This window comes from Spodoptera frugiperda, chromosome 20 (genome assembly GCF_023101765.2).
Source record: "Spodoptera frugiperda isolate SF20-4 chromosome 20, AGI-APGP_CSIRO_Sfru_2.0, whole genome shotgun sequence".
In the NCBI taxonomy this organism is placed as follows: domain Eukaryota; kingdom Metazoa; phylum Arthropoda; class Insecta; order Lepidoptera; family Noctuidae; genus Spodoptera; species Spodoptera frugiperda.
The window spans coordinates 10,944,021-10,961,836 of record NC_064231.1 but is presented as its reverse complement, the minus strand read 5'-3'; the positions used below and the strand labels follow the sequence as shown (position 1 = coordinate 10,961,836).

Here is a 17,816-nt window from a genome sequence, read left to right as displayed (position 1 = left end):
CATCTGTATGCATCTTCTCACCAGCATTTAGATTAAGGATCACAAAAATACTATTTAGTATGCAGATCATGTCGAATCAATTTAAAGACTTGAAGACTTGTTGACAACGTAGACAAGACACCAGTTTATCATGAGCTCGCTTTGTATGATCTTTTCACAGATTTGACGGTCAGTTTATACTGGTTTTGTATAGTTTGATGTGTCGCCATAAGTACTGCAGTTATTTTAAATAGCTAGCTGTGATTGAATTCTACCATTAAGTTAATGTCTCATTGAAATCCTAATATAGTCAGTTTAAAGTACCTTTAGTTGATTCTGTACTAGTAAATCCTGTGTCATATATTATTGATGTTATCTATAATGTTTATTAATATAATAATGAATGATGTTGATTATTGTTTTTGACTGAGTTGATTTTTGAATAGTGGTCAAATATTCTGAAGAGATTTTAAATTGTTATTGTTTACGCAGCAAAGTGACATAAAATTCATATTAATGATCATTTAATGAAGCTACTGCAAAAATAAGGTTACTTTATACATATAACGTGTTCTAAAATTATCTGCCACGGCTTTAATGGGAGGTAGTGTTTATTTTTCATACAAAAATCGACGTATCAGTTTGTTATGAAAGAACTATCTATTTTACCGTCTCTGTCTCTGTCGCTTCGTTAATGAAAACAATTGATAGCAATGCGCATAGTGCGTATTTGTGAACCACTTTATGCAGAGTAGAATGAATGTTTATTTAATTGCTTTAGGTTGTCAAATTGAATTAGCTAGTCCGGGGTACGAAATTTCTTTACTATTGTAATCTTCAAACACAACACTACCTCCATTTAAACCCTTGGCAGATAATTTTAGAACACCTTAAATACACACACACTTACACACTTTCCGTGGATACCAATTCGAAGATTTTGAAACGAGAACGACTTTAATTTGACCAGATGACCGCTTTTATTATACACAATCATATGCACTGACTGGCTATCATGAATCTTTACTTACACAACCAACTTAAAATGCAGCCCACAAACACAACCATAAACCAAATGGCTTACGAAATAAAGCTCAAAATGGTGGAATATATATTTTCTGGGTTGAAAATGTAAGTATGTCGGTTTGTATACTTTGTAAACATAGTGATGTGTTTAGATACATGTCGGTTACTTCATTTTTATAACAGAACTGGTGAACTATCTGTAATGTGTTGGAAATAGAAGAACGCGGAAATTTGTAGGATTACTTTAAAGATTTTTTCATACTTCGTTAGTGATGAAGGACAGATTATGGTTTTAAAAATAGAAATATAATTAAACTTTCAATGTGATTTATGTTTTGTTATGTTTTTGGATACATTAGTATGAAGCGAAGATAAGTGTTTTGTTGCTACATATGTAAAAAGAAATTGTGTACTACATACCATGTTTCATTGTAGGTTTTGTTCACAGGTTACGAGGTATTAACAGACAATCCACAGATGGAGAAGAAATCAGAAATAAGTGATACACAGTATGATTTATAATTAAAATACTACAGAAACCATAATACTGACTTTACACTGATTTAAAAAATATATAATTCCATTTAGAAATACCTACTTAGACGGTTTTGAAGTATAAGTGTCTCACCGACACGAATTTTACATTAAATTTCTAAATGAAACGAGATACACTCAGCTGCTAATATTTTAATTAGAAAATCTGTGAATTTCGGCGTCAAACAACTTCCTAATTCGAGAGTACGTTTTGGCACAAACACGCCGAAAAACCGGGCGATGTCACCGTAAAGCGCACACAACATAAATTTGTCAAGTCACTGAATAGTAAAGGTGTTTGCATAGCGAAGTAGATATTTTCTAAGAGAAAAATTGCAAGCATGCATCCCAAAAGGGTGATCCTTTTGTGCCCTGGTGTTGTAAAATATTGATCTTATTGTAGTAGGTAAGGAGATAAGGCGAAGGGGAGCCTGTTTTGCCAAACTGTACACACAACATATAGGTTAACGCATGATATAACGTACGGTTTAGAAGAATATTTTTTAACTTCCTATTTGGAGATCAAATGAATAAATTAAAGCCGTCACACAAAGTATAGCAAAACATATTATCACATATTTTCAATACAAATCTTCGAGTGACCACACACCTAGCTATAATATACAGAAATATATAACTATTTCTGTGACGTCACCAAAATATATCCACGAAATATATTTTGGTATATTAATATATTTTGAGAATACGTGATGATCAATTTATTCACCGATCACCTGAGTTCGTGGAATTTATTTGATTAGGTAATAATAATAAGATTCCAGTAACATGAATATTTCGAAAAACAAAATCGTTAACATGTTTTCCTCCAATCAGACATGACTCCACTTTTCCCATCAGATCAAGCTAATGCTATAACTACGTATAAAGGGAAGTAACTATCGCAAAGATCCTCAGAGAACTGCAATGTACAGTAAGCCTTATATCCGACAGAAACCTCACCAAAACAAGAGTGAGGTTTGATTTTAAGTTGAGATTAACCCTCCTTTACGCGATTTATGTGAAGGGGATCGCATTTTTTGTAACTCGCCTCATTTGTCCGGCAAAAAGTTTGGTATCATCACTTTTTACCCCATACGCCGTAAGTGGGGTTAATGGGATCGTAGTTTATTGTAAGTATAAGTGCAGTGGAGCAGCATGTTTTAATGTGATGTCAAACCTACTGTGCCAACCCAATTTGTTGATGTTTCAAATGTATCCAAGTATTTGTGGTTTAATTGGAATAAATGATTTGACTTTGACTACCAAAAATTGTATTTGCTGCCTGTTTCTAGGCGCTTATAACCTATCTGCACCTTTTTAGTTATAATATCATTGTATAGGGCCTTATATTTTTCACAGTGCACAATCTCATTATGACATCTACTCAAGCTCCAAAGCTTCTAAAGGATTTATTACATTATCTTAGTTTTTAAGAAGACCATGTTATAACATGGAACTATAAATTATAGATGTAGAAGCATACACATATAGAAGCAAGTGCCTACACATTATTATATGAATATCTCAACCCTTCTCAGAAGAGACCAGACACGAATCCACAAATTAATATAAATTCTACGAAGACATTCTCATATCCACGGAAAATTACAAGAATACATTGTTATTTTTATAATATAGAAACTAAGTCACTATTTTATTATCCTCAAACATATTACAAATTATTCATAACACGGAGAAAATTGCTAAACAAATAATGTACCCTATAATAATATGCAGAAAAAATATAATCGCTCAACTAACCTAAACCTAACGGAAAATGGGTCACAATATTAATAAAAAAAAAACTCATATTGTAGCCTTTGACTACGGGTTTTTAGTAAAATAAATTCTTTGTGGACCTATCTACTTAAATGAAACATCCCTGAAGCTACATGAAATAGATTAATTTCAAATACTAATATGTAATATTTATATAGTTTCAGGCAGTGGTTAAACTGATGAAATAGTAGAAGTCGTGTTTGTTTTGTAGTAATGTTCTAATGTTACCTGAATTTAAAATCAAGTTTTTAATTATCTAATACTTTTCAAAGAAAATGTCTTATACTTTTCAAAACAATTCTTAGACTTAATAAACCAACCTAACTACATCAAACCTATGTCAAAAATCATGTTTTCTCTGCTGCCATACAGTTGCAGCTAAGTATAAAAATAAACAAAATTATTTCTGTTATCACCATTATAAGCAAATTAGTTACTACAATACCTAAAAAATATTATGATTTAGTTCAGTTAAATGTTTTGTGGCTTTAGCCAGGGAATTAGATTTAAGAATTTCCCTTATTCCTACATTTGAATCACGAATCTACCCAATTTACTGTTAGGCAATGTTTTTTGTGTTCTGACTTATTCTTGGCAAAGGAATAATAATTAGACTACTTTCAAAGCTAAGTCTAGAACTTGAATCTTTCGCTTCAACAACAAACAAAGAGGTAGAAAAAAACAGTATACTTTAACATTTGAATGCCGTCAGTTTTATGTTAGAAACAAGAAATAATACATTAAGCACAAGACCTCTTGACCGCATAATATCGGAAGTACCCAAGTTTAGGTGCAAGATTTTATGAATTATTTTATTAATTATCTTTTGTACCGAAAGAAATGTATATAACTGGGTAATTCGCATTTTGACACACTAAATAATTACTTTTAAACAACAACCAATGCTATACGAGTAGTAACTAAAATCACTCATAGCGTTACAAAACAACCACTTTACTACAGAAATCTTATCAACACCATTTGAGTTAAGGATCCTGAGTCCTGGCTTAGTACAAATTCCGCATAGCATAAATAAAAGATTCGGGAAACCTAGACCCTAAACCTATGAAAATAAAACCTAGAAAGCTAAAGCAATAAGTTGCTTTAACGGCCTTAACTGGCATTTTTATTACTGAATTTACTTTCGCTGTGAGAGTAGTACAGTCGGCCAACTTATTTAGTATGCAGGCAAGAAAATAAAGATTGATTGCGTGTAGAGACATGACGACTACTGAGCCTACCAACAATGGTCGCGTTTGTTAATACGTACATCGTTAGAGAGTAAAATGTATTGGCACTACTCCTACTCTTACCGCGGCCATCGTAAGAGTCGTTTAAGTGGTTTCATATTCAACAGAGACCCGACAGCAGCGTTCTCTAGTAAACTGTGACCTCCAATTTACTTGCCAAGCGTGAAAATTATGACCTGACCAGAACCAGGCCCTAGCCTCAAAGAGCCATCAGACCATCAAAGATAGGGCTCAGTAGGGCCGATGCCTGCCGGGGAATGATTTTCCCCCTCAAATAGCCTTTTCAGGCTCCCAGTCCTATAGTGAATTCTCACAGGCTTTGACTATTGATGATAATAGTTACAATCTCTATACTGAGTCGGTCTTCCTTTATTTCTTATCTGCATACCAAATAGTGTGTCCGATTGTACCTTCTCATCCAACAAGGTTGAACTCAATGAGGCATTATAATAGAAGATTCCTAGAATAATTGACTCCAAATATTTTGCGTAGCAAACCGAATATTTAGTTGTCTATTAAACAAATATTAATAGTTTCTTAATTGTTACTTTAAAGTCAACGGTCCCATTTAAATTGCATTAAGTAGCTTAGTTTTTAATAAATTGTTCTGCTTTTATTTGTTAATTTTAATATATCTATATAAACACGCAAGTAGACTTTTATCGAAGCCCATAAAGTCTAGATTGCATTATTTATGGGACAGAAGGCAATCTAGCAGACGGAATATCTAATGATAAACGATCAGCGCCTCCCATGAGTTCCATGAAAACCCACGACACTAGAGGAGTCACCTACGCAGAAACGTTCGCGTTCCTAATTCTGAATGTAATTAAAAAAGTCGTGATATTTCTCTTCTCGTTTACGCGTTAATTATTGTATGTTAATATATTAAGCTCTTCTTCAAATTGATATAACTTGTTTCTTAGTGACTTCGCCTTGACCTAACCAGTAAATTAATTCTCTTATTTAATCCTACTTTGCTGTCACTACACGCCAAATTTCTTTGTACATAACTATGTACACGCTAAATCCATACATAAGTCCTTAGTTTCAGAGTAAACAGTCCTTTGTCATCTCTCAACAGAATATCATCTTACCTTTTCTTAGCAAATAAACAAATAGCTCTATCTTCCATTCAGCAAACAATAGTACCGTTGCCAATCAATTAAGAATTCTATTGTTGCTATTACTAAGTCTAGAACTAAATACGAGTGGTTTACAAACAAGAGCACGAAGAAACCTCATCTTTAGTAGACATTTGATGAGCAGAATAAATAAATAGTTTGGTAATACTTTTGGTATTGGTTGTGTTGAGATGAGTATTCGTAATTGTGGTTTTGATGTTATTAAGGGTCATGGATTTGATGTGGGAGAAGCTATGAAGTGGCTTATGTAAACATTAATTAAGTCCGCTATCGTATGTCATGTACAGAAGTCAGAAGAGCATATAAATAAGAAATTAATGGAACAAGTCAATATAAAACTACGTTTAAAAAAACCGACATCAAAAGCCATAAACTAAAAACCCGTATTAAAGTGCGAACTTCCATTTTTTAAGTTGGGTAATATACCTAAATCTTTGTTCGTTAGTCTAAAAATTATAATATGCTGAAAATTGCATCAGAATTGGTTCAACAAAACGCGAGATACATATTGAGTACAGTCATACAGAGAACCTTCTTTTTTGAAGTATGTTAAAAATATCGTTAAATTAATTCAATTACAATGATATTTTACTTCAGTTATAGAACATTGATGGGCTTTTGCACAAACCTTTAAAAGGTTTCCTTAAAATTTAGGAGAGGCAATTATTTAAATTACGCAAAACGAGCCTGAAAATCATAATAATTAATTCAAATGCTAAAATTCTTTAATCAGACATGTCCATAGCGACAGAAAATCAATTCACGCAAAATACATTTTGAATTGATTAACTGTTCAGACCTACCTTATTACATTTAAGTTAACCTATTTCTGTTAAATAATTAACCAAACGGATTGTGAACCCCAAACGAATTCAACTACTTAAATCCTTCCAGGAAGCTATTTAAAATTAACAGAGTCTTAAGGTCACCGGTACTTTAACTCTGGTTCACGAACTTTTCAACTCCAGTGATGTGAAGTTGACTGTTCTTAGATTGTTGTTCGGATTTAATCCAAGTCTATTATTTGTTAAAGAGGCACTCAAAAGGTAACTTCTGAGTTGAAAAACCACTTTTTCAAAAGGCAAAATTATACCGGAATTCACAATGTAATTTTTTTATACATTGTTTTATATTAGGGTTTTTCCTGTGTTGTAAGTGCGTTTACAAACATACAAGTTCATATGACACCCACACCGACACAACAATTTATGGATCACATAAAAATTTGCACCGTGTGGGAATCGAACCCGAATTCAAACAGTTAGGCCGATAACATGATAATTAATTAAGTTGGTATATGTTGATATTTACCTCTACGTTTGAAAATGGCAAATGTAGAATTGATTACAATAGCTAAGTAAGCTAAGTAGGTGAATTTTACTCTTACCATTACTACTCACTTTAATTCTAAAGAAAAATATAAAAAAGCAAACAACATAAAACGTCTAAACTCCAAAGAAGATGTAAGTACACTTACCGGCGATAGCGAGTTGCATGATAAAGAAGTTCATGCGACTTTTCCTTGCATTCGTGCAGAGTAAGGCGGCGATCACAGAGGCGTTCAGCACCACTATAGCGACGAACAGCACCCACATCACCGTGAACTGGACCGACTGGAAGATAAAGAATGGATAAGTTATTGTGAATCTTGTTCTCATAAGGTTAAGTGTGAGTTTTGTGTGGACTAGATGTAAAACACAATTTATACAACGTTGTGTATGATGTCTGAAGAAATAACAAGATAGAATAACTTATATCATAAACTTATATAATAAAATGTTGTTGTAATACGATTTTTTTAATATATTTTTGAGTGTTAATTATTCCTCGGCATGAAATGCTGCCGTAAATATGAGCTAGCATGGCTTGAAACTTGTCGAGTTCCTTGTCAAACAGTTACAAGAATAACATAATATTCAATTTTAGTATGTCTCATAAAAGTATAATTCAATTATTTAAGGTTATTTAAAATGAAATAAACTAGTGTCTCCGTTTCTTTTCTCCCAAGTGTAGATAGATGTTTACAACAATATAACGTCTGGCCTATTTACCAATATTCCTATTTAAAATCTAGACGTCTCGTCAACAAGTCTAATCTTATTTCCAACAGATTTTTTTCTACAAAATTTTCCCTAACATTCCAACATTTCAGTTAATTTAATTTTTTCAACAAATAATTTGTGTTAAGCATTCGTTCTATCTTCCATCATCGCTTCGTAATAAGAAATTAATTCTATTCGAAACTGTCTGCTTTAAATAGAGTAAGCTTCCATTAATCATTGAGTTTCAACTTCGGTTCCAAAATTAATTCACATTTAGTGAAGAGTTCTTTTTAGCCAGTACTTTGCATGCAAAGAAAGATATAGTAAAATTATTAAAGTTTGTTTTCTGTTCTTAAAAATATTGTATTAATTAGATTAACTAGTGAACCTCGTTGATGTTGTATCGTGACTTTCTCTGCGCATATTTGTTATTTTTTCTTACATACATATGAACCTTCCTCTAACAAAAATACAACAAAAAAAAAGAAGTAGCGAAATCAGTTCAGTTGTTCCCGAGATTTAGCAACACATTTAGCGATTTTTTTTTTGCGTTTAACAACACATTTAACTATTTTTTTTATATTATAGAAGATATTATTCTAACTTTGAGTAAAACTTAAATTTATTAAGTTTTATAATCTGTATAAGAATTATTATTACCACATATTTACGTAACATAAACTACATATTTTTAATACATTCATAAAAGAATTCTCCTTTAGTCTCACTTTAACTGTTCCTACAACTTTTCATTGTGCATACTAAGATAGATTTTCATTTTGAAGTGAGTTCGACATTGGGTAGACTTTAGCTGGCTGGGAAATCCGGATCAAACTGAAAGCTGCTCATCCCGAATGAGCGGGTAAGACTTTCGAGAAACAGATTTTTTTTTAAAGTGAATTAATGTTTTACTGACTGTAGTTATTGTGTAGTTTTAGTATACTATATAGTTGTGTACGTTTTTACTTTATGCTTAGCAATTTTTGATTTGAAGTATCGTTTCCTAAGGTTCATAAAGATTTATTATTTCTAAAGGATAAATAAGAATTTCAACATTTCAACCACCGAAAAATGACCTTACAAACTATATAATCGTTTGAACGCTGGTGCGTTAATAGCATAGACAAATTTCTGTCAACTGCTTTGCCGGCGTTTCCGAGGCTAGAAATAGTTTAAATAACACACAGACAAACATTTTTTCAATAATATTTTTGGGTTCAGTGTCTATCTATACTAATATTATAAAGCTGAAGAGTTTGTTTGATTGTTTGTTTGTTTGTTTGAACGCGCTAATCTCCGGAACTACTGGTCCGATTTGAATAATTCTTTTTTTGTTGAGTAGTGCATTTATCGAGGAAGGTTATAGGCTATAAAACATCACGCTATGACCAATAGAAGCCAAGCAGAGCGGGTGAAACCGCGCGGAAGTAGCTATCTAGTAATATGCGTAGGGAGTGTTATATGATTGTGACAACGAACTGACTTTTTGTAATATTAAAAAATAAATACCCTACAGTTTTATTATATGCATACTGATATAGATATCAGTATCACATGCAAAATCCAGGAAAAAGGGACATAAGTATCCAGGAAAAGCGATCCTAAAAATAGCACTAAAATATTGTATCAAAATTATTAAGTTACGTCCGTACTACCTACTGTTAAAAGCCCGAAGTATCGTCGTCTGATAACACTATCGCAAGCCCTCGACATTCTATGACGCTCTCCCCGAAATATCCATTAGATGATTAAAACCTTTCACGATATAACACATGTAATCCAACAAAAATGCTGTGGGTGGAGATTTGATATATATTTTTATCAATTTACTACTATATCGTATGAGTTTTCTGGAGCTGCGGACTACCTAGCGGGTTTATCGGGGCTCCGGCTCAAAAAGCAGGAGTAGGAACGGGGTGGTTTTTAGTCAGTAAAAGTCTGACACTCCTTCGTCGCCCAGGGCGGGAGAAGTCATTGGATTATTTTCCCTGCTTAAAAAAAATCGTATGAGTTCACTTGCAAAATAGTTTCTTTAGATATTTAGTAATTGGAATTTAAGCCCCTTCCTGACGTCCGATTGATCTGATATTTGGTACACACTCTTAATCTTGATCACAATACGCCCATTAAGCCCATTTTTTATTATTTTTTTAAACGTTGCCCCACACTAGGATTTTCTCCTATATTGTGGATGCGTTTACAATTTACAAGTTCACAATACACATCACACCTAGACCCGTTACACGTTGCGCGACAGTCGATTGCTAATTATTCAATTATACTTTACAAAGTTAGATACTACAGTTAATTAACAACTTTAGCAACTTTAAACAAAAGGAATAAGTTTCAAAGTGACACGTTACGACTCCGAACCCTCTCATATTCTGTAAATACTTAAGAACTGAGCAAAATTTTGAAAAGACAGACAAGAATAGATAGATATAATAATATAATTATGTATTCCAAATATTCTTAATGTTGTTTTCGAACTTTGCTATGTTAGTACCATCAGTATGCTTAATATAATAATAATGAAATTAGACTTTGTTTTCATATGATTAAAGCATCGTTTAGCATAAATCATGTAGCGAAGGAAAATATGCATATTATTAAGTGTTGAATATTATGTAACTTCTCTGATATGCCCTTAAGGTAAATGCAGAGGCGTATTTACAGTAAACATAGAAATAACTTATTCGTAAAGTTTATTATCCTGTATTATAATAATTCAAAAGTGTGTATGCTTGTTTGCAACTATTTAATGTGTGGGAGAGCCATGCTTCAGCACGAATAGGCCGACTCGACCGGAGGCGGCCTCACAGAAAACTGACGTGAAAAAACGCTTGCGTCTTGTTTGGTTGTGTTAGTATGATTACCAAAGGGTCCAATTACATCCCCTTCCCAATCCATTTCGGATGTCCATGGGCGGCGGCGATTGCTTACCATTAGGTGCTCCGTCTGCTCGTTTACCGGCTTATACCATAAAAACATGTGTTGACTGAATTTACTAACAAAGTTCTATGAAAGTCAACATTAAAGTTTATAGAAGTCAATGAACCTGTGCTAAGTATAAATGCCATTTAATCCACAGCATTAACAAGTATTAACAAATTTGATAAGCTGTAGATAATAATTATTCAGATAATGGCCAGGTGACGAGTTGTGATTGAGAATACATTGTATGATTCATATTTGGATATCCATTGTGATATGGGTGTGAGGTAAGAGCCTACTGAATGCAGTAGATACTAGAATATAAGGTAATTTTTCACCTAACATTTATATAACTTGGGTTGTCAAGCAGACATTACCTTAATTTTATTATAACTTTCGTGAGACGTACTAAATTAATTATTACGTAGCAGAGTAGCAACGCGACAATCGGTGCGTCGTGTGTCGTGGCTGTTCATGAATATGAGTCTCTAGCACGGCTTGAATGTAGTGAGTTCCTCGTCAAATAGTTACGTAAGCAAGACGATATAATAATTAATTTAGTCATTACCTAATGATTAATGTTGGTAGTCTACATACCTAAGTGTTAAAGGATCGAAAGATAAGGTAAAATTCAGTTGCTTTTCATGTTCTACTAGATAGCGCTTCGAGGTATCTGCTTACGCACATTAAGACAAAGGGCTTGTCTGTGTGTACACTGTACAAAACACATGCACATTACACTACGAAACAATAATTTTTGGATACGTATTATACAGTATGGAGATCATTCATATGACTTAAATGAAACCACAAGTATTACTAGTCCACAGAAGTATAATACAACTAAATATTTGGGTTGACATATGTAGAACTTGTATTATGCTTCTGTGGACGATATGTGCTTCTGTGACTGTATATGTGTGTTACGTGTTAGTATAAATATATCACTTACATCGTAAAAGTAGTAATAGTTTAGATCAGTGGTGGCGTTGGTGGCATTCTTGATGGGGCCGTGGTCATCATCAGGAGTGAACACTGTCGTGAGGAATGCCGGCCGCGGCGTCGTCTGCTGTTCCAGTTCTTCGATCATGATGTCTAATGCCATAATACTGGAACAAATAGAAATATAAAATAAGTAAGCGATGAAACAAATTTTTACGCACCTTATGAACGTTACATATCTATCATGTACTTAATTGGTACCAAAATTCATTATAACTGATACATGTGCAGCAGAAGGCATTACAAAAAAGTAATATAATTTCGTATTTACTGAAAAAAAGATTTATGACTAGTTATTTTCAGATCGAGATTAGTTAAACATCTTGAGTCAATCAATAAGGGTGGTAATATTGTTTTCTTTAAGACCACAATACATAAGGATAAGCCAGTTTTCTCACGATGTTCACCGTTTGTCAGTGGTGTCTCTTATTAAACAATATTAAACTATAATAACAGAATTTAAATTTTAATGTAGTTTGACCAATTACGACAACATCAAACTATAATGTTACATCATTATTACACCGACAACTTTTGCATAAAGCCTGCTATATCACTCGTCACTTGTCGGCAAAATTACGCCGAAATGAATACCGACACACAATACAGGAGCGCAGATTTTTCCTGCCTATATTGTTAGGGTGTGCCGGCAAAAGGTAACGCTGCCGGCGAACACGTGTCAGCGTTAGTGATGCCTTGTTTAATACGTACAAAGGCCTGAGTTGCTGTACTAGCTAGAGCATAACCAGGTCTATTTTGACTAACGAACATGTTCCAAATTGTAGGGATTTTAAAGTTATACCAAATCAAATCACTTTAATGCATCTATAGTGTACAGTGTGGTCTACAATTTTATACAGTTATATGTTGCAACTATAGGCCATATTAGGCACTGAAAAAGTACTTAATCTACTTACATAATATGTACCATTTTATATTTGGTGGAGAAAGCAGAAGTATATACTATTTTCTAGCCAAAAAAGAAGGGGATATCTCTTTCGGATTTTTCAGTTTTATTTCAAGTTTATGGTAATAAGATACAAACCTTTTGCTAAAAACCGACACTTACCGCCGTACTCAGATTCATTTAATGGTTACTTAACCCATTCCTTAGTCATTGTTTTCGATACAAAATCATTACTAAAGAATAGTGATCATTACACTAGGATGTCTCTGCGCGGCAGCCAGTAACACGATGGGTTCCTTACCGCTAAAATACTGTGCAATCTATTATAATACACCGAGGTCAAACTAAATTGTTGAACGAAACTTGAAATCTTAATTACTCTGCCCAACTTGGAAGTTGAACCTATAATAACATCCCATCAAATAATGACTTCCTCTTTGAGAAATAATACACCATGGACATCTGTTACTAAGTCCCGTTTTATTATACCACAAGAGTAACAAGGTGCTTTGCCGGCTTTTGGAAGTAACGGATTTTGAGGAATGGGAGATTTGGAGGTTAGGCATGGGATAGGGGACAGCATGCCTCCGGTAACTTCACTCTCACAGCGAAACACAACGCAAACATTATTTATTAATCGATCTGCAAACTAGCTAGCGGGTTACCGGGGCTCCGGCTCAAAAAACAGGAGTGAGAACGGGGTGGTCTTTAGTCAGTAAGAGCCTGACGCTCCCTCTCGCCTCACCTAAAGCGGAAGAAGTCATTACATTCCCCCTTTTGAAATAAAAACGCCGGTTATCTTTCATGCCTATTTCTGCATACCATATGTAATAATAATCCAGTTACTACCCAGTACGTGGGTACTATGGTAGCATTTCGTTCTCCGTTTAGTTTCCACATGAGAGGATTACGTTCCTGCCTCCGCTTGCACAGGCCACAACAATTTAATTAAAGTTTTCCTTTAACGAAACCTATTTTCGTTGCATCTGTCTTTGTTGGACTACAATCCTGTAGCCGTACGTTTGCCACATTTTCGTGGTTCTGGTTGAAATTGCAGTTCACGTATTACATAATATATTATATTAAAACGTGGTTTTAGATATAAAATATCTTACTGTTAAATGAAACTTTTCATTAGATGATTCAAGTTTAAATTTAATCATATTATTATTCTCTTTTTAACACAGAACAATAATTAGAACGTTTTGAATTTTATTAAAAAATAAATTAAACCTGTCCAAAGCTGCAAACTGCTCATCATTTCGTAATCAGACCCATCACTCAAAAATAAAGACAAAACAACCAAACTCCCGAACTACTCACAAAAACAAAAGAAGAATTTAATAAAGCATTCTCAGTGGTTCGCAAAAAGGTTGTATTTCGTCTCAAATGGCAGCCGTCAACAATTCACACTGGCCACATAATGAACATAGAGAAAAAGAAGCCTTATTTTCATAAGACAGGCCATGAAAGACCTTACACTCTGTCAATTAATCTTGGACAAGGTCGGTGATTCTCTGTATCATTAGAGGTGGTAAATACTACATACGTCAACACTAACTTTTACAATATTTGACATAGAGACTATTCATAGGGAGATACTGTTTTGTGTGATGCAAAATTAACCCTTATGACGTTTGATATAGGGACTTCTTAGCTGTCACCTTTGAATCTTTGTTTGGTGACCTGTAATGAACGTTCAAAGGTTAGTTTATCTATGTAAAAGAGGTGTGACATGCCGAAATTTTGGTTCATCTACTGGTGAGATAACCTTGTTATGTACTGTAAGGGTTGACATAGAGCCTATTCCTAGGGAGATACTGTTTTGTGTGATGCAAAATTAACCCTTATGACGTTTGACATAGAGACTTCGCCTGGTCGGAGGATCCTCATTTTCTTAAGGAACTTTACTCACTGTTCCCTAAATGTGTAAACGCACTTAACGCACTCTTGAGATACGAGAAAACCCTAGTGTGGGTGAAACGTATAAAAAAGTTCTTTAAACACTGCTTATACAGTCAATAGCGTTTCAGTGTTCCTGAATCCCTAATCGTGACTTAAGCCAAGTGATTACTCAATACTCAATTCTTTATTGCTTTCCACATGTACGCCTGTGATGGTAAATTTAAATAGTCTGTCGGACACGACAATTTATGTTTAGAAGAGAACATACTTTTACATGACATTTAACCACTCAAACGTTCACGTGCGACACCTGTCAACACCTTGTACGCCCACGCGCTCGATCTGTGTTGAACCGCGTCGAGCGCCCCATGCCGTTACCGATTCAAAGTGTATTTTCTAGCAAACTATTGCAGCTATAGCAAAGTAAAAAATACCAGTATAAAGCTGAATTATTAAGGAATCAAAATATATACTAATTAAAGTACAGAAATCAATCACAAATGCATAAAAAAAGTTGAACTTAACAGAACGGGCTAAATATTTGTTTGTTTTTTTGAACAAGTTTTGACTAAACGTTATTTAATTATTTATTTTCGTTGTTTTATTTTGAAAGAATGAATCTTAAGGATTATTTTAATATACAACACTAATACAGTAGGATGATAAATAAATGAATACTTCAATTTTAAACGCAAACACTTCACAAAACTTGACACACAGTTTGTAAACAATTATTTTTTATATTCTTGCTGTCACCTGGCATACTGTTTTACCGACCAATAGATGCGTTATTTAATACAGATCCATCTAGTATAACATTCGTAAAGCTCTTTTAAGCTTGTCATAGATAAAAATTCGATGGAAGTGAACAAGTCAAATGGGCTGCTATAGTCGCCCTGGCGTTTAACGCCAAAATTTTTTAGGGCGACTATAGTCGCCCGGGCGTTTGAGTGGTTAAAAAGTAGGCATATCAAATGACACATTAAAACGTGGTTAGTGTATATGTATACAATGTGATAGGGGCGAGACTTCTAACCCGTTAAGGCTGAGTTCTACATCTAATTTTATCGACAAAAGTCGGGGGTCGAAGGGTTCGAATCCCCTCCCCTAAAAATTATGGCTATTTTAATATTTTTTTTACTTTTTTTGATATAAAAGGTTGTATGCGTCGTATAAACAAAAAAATAACGACAAACGGTACCTTGGCTAACTAATTCATTACTTTTTTCATATGTTTGACAATGTTCTGGTGAGAAAAAAAAATCATTTGTGAATTATTTTTACCGAAAAAATCACTATTTTTCAATATTTTCAATTAGGGGTTCAACCCCCAATATTATTTTTTTTGTCGATAAAATTAGATGTAGTACTCAGCCTTACCGGGTTAGAAGTCCCACACCTATCACATTGTATTTGGAATACATTGCAAAATGGTTAACAATAAGTAAGTACTTAAATGCCAATATCAATGCGCAAAAGTTCAGATTTTCAAGTTCAATTTGTTACTTCAAAAACAAGATTTCCAATCATCTTTCTTGATTGATTGAAATGGTTAAAATAATTGCAATTAAACTCAAATGTTTTAACTTTGGCTTTACTTTATCCAAAGCTCAGTAAAGTAAATACATTGGGGCTCAATTAATTCATTTCGTTAATTGTTATTTCTTTTGAAAAGGCATTTTGTTATAATTTCATAAAATATCATAAAGTTCAACAATTTATATTAATATTAAAGAAGGGCCAAATTAAAAGTACCATTAACCGACGAGCATGCATGAAAAGACTAATGACTGTTGATAAAGTGAAAGAGGTAGGTAAGATTCTTAGCAATTGGCGTTCCATTGTCTCTGCAAGAGTCAACAATTGTACTAAACAAAGGGCTACACCCTTTGTTTAGTTTAGGCGAATGGCTTGGTTTAGAGATATCCGTTGAAAGAGTAGAAGTGGTGAGAAATTCTATTCTTCTCTACTATCATCAAGTCAGTGACACAGTTGGACAAAAACATTCTCTCAGAGTTGTTAATTAAGAAACACGAACAAAAGTTTTGGCTTTTTCAGTTGTTTTAAAATCTTGCCTCCGGGCGAACAATAAATTAGCAGTATTCGAAGCGAAACAGTTTAAGTAGAATGCAAAGAAAATTTATTTAAAAACAGTTCTTTATTTAAATAGAAACCAGTGTTCGATGTATTTTATTCATCAAACTTTTGCTTGAAATAATAGCTAGTTATTAAAATTGATTGGACTATTTAAATTGAAGTTTCGATTCTAGAACTGGCTATTCGAACACTTTAAATATGAATTTAAAGTTTTGGTTTAAACTATTCTTTTCGGCCTGTGTGTTTTTAAGGTTGAAGAAGTGGTTTTAACTTAAAAATTGACTTAGGGCAAAAGTTGTTTCTTTTGAATTATCTTTATGTATCAATTGGTTATCTGGACTAATAAATAAAATTGGAGACTATGTAATAGTAGGAAAGCCATCCATAGCACGCATCTTTGCATATAAAAAATATATCTTCATTTTCACCAGTGCTATGTGTACCAATGAATATGATTGGTGAAAGCCAAACGCATCCATAGCAACGTAGCATAGCACTTCTCTGGCGGTAAACCCCCCTTATTCTAACTGAAACTATGTTTACACTTACCGTTCTAAACTAGGTGACTTATGCTTTGACGGCTTCGCTAACAGAGCAGTAATCACCTTCTGACGTCATTGCTATGCATAAATTAATTAGACTTACGACATGTCGTTCAGAAAATTGTACTAGGGCGATATGGATTGGAAGAAGTTGGTCTTTCATTTTCTTATCAAGTAGCCTTATTTGTTAGTGTATTGACTAGGTAAGTTTTTAGGTTGCTAGCAGCCGGTTTGTTATCGAACTCATTGGTTTACTGATTATATAATGTAGTGTAGAGATTTAGGGCTTTGACCTAAAAATATTAAAGTCTCATTCATTATACAGGGACGCGAAGCTTGAAATTTTACCCCGTGTGTTTTTTTATGGCATAAACTGGTAAACGAGCAGACAGATTACCTGATGGTAAGCAATCGCCACCACCTATGGACTCCCTAAACACTAAGGGTTGTTCGGGAATCCATGTAAGGGGTGAGCCTTTGGCTACCCCTAGATATTTCATTTCTTTTCTTTTTTATTTAATTCTCTTAAGATTGGAAAAAATGTTGGGGGTATTACTACTTCGCCATCGATATCTGCACCTCTGCTTCTACCTACTTCCTTTCTGGGATTAAAAGACGTGACATTTTGAAACTTCTAGAATAATCGTTACAGATAGTTGGGTGTCCTAAAGCCA

General features: G+C 33.8%; 1 protein-coding gene across 3 annotated transcripts in view; it reads right to left on the bottom strand.

Moving 5' to 3' along the window:
• The window catches only part of LOC118280624 (cardioacceleratory peptide receptor), a 150,712-nt gene that overhangs the window by 13,064 nt on the left and 119,832 nt on the right, over positions 1 to 17,816 (bottom strand). For all 3 annotated transcript variants that reach the window (XM_050701070.1, XM_050701069.1, XM_050701071.1), the window contains 2 exons: positions 11,642 to 11,798; positions 7,191 to 7,326 (listed from right to left, as the gene is read on the bottom strand). In XM_050701070.1, coding sequence (XP_050557027.1) covers positions 7,191 to 7,326; positions 11,642 to 11,794 — 289 coding nt within the window. In that variant the 5' untranslated portion in view covers positions 11,795 to 11,798. The remainder of the gene's footprint in view (positions 1 to 7,190; positions 7,327 to 11,641; positions 11,799 to 17,816) is intronic.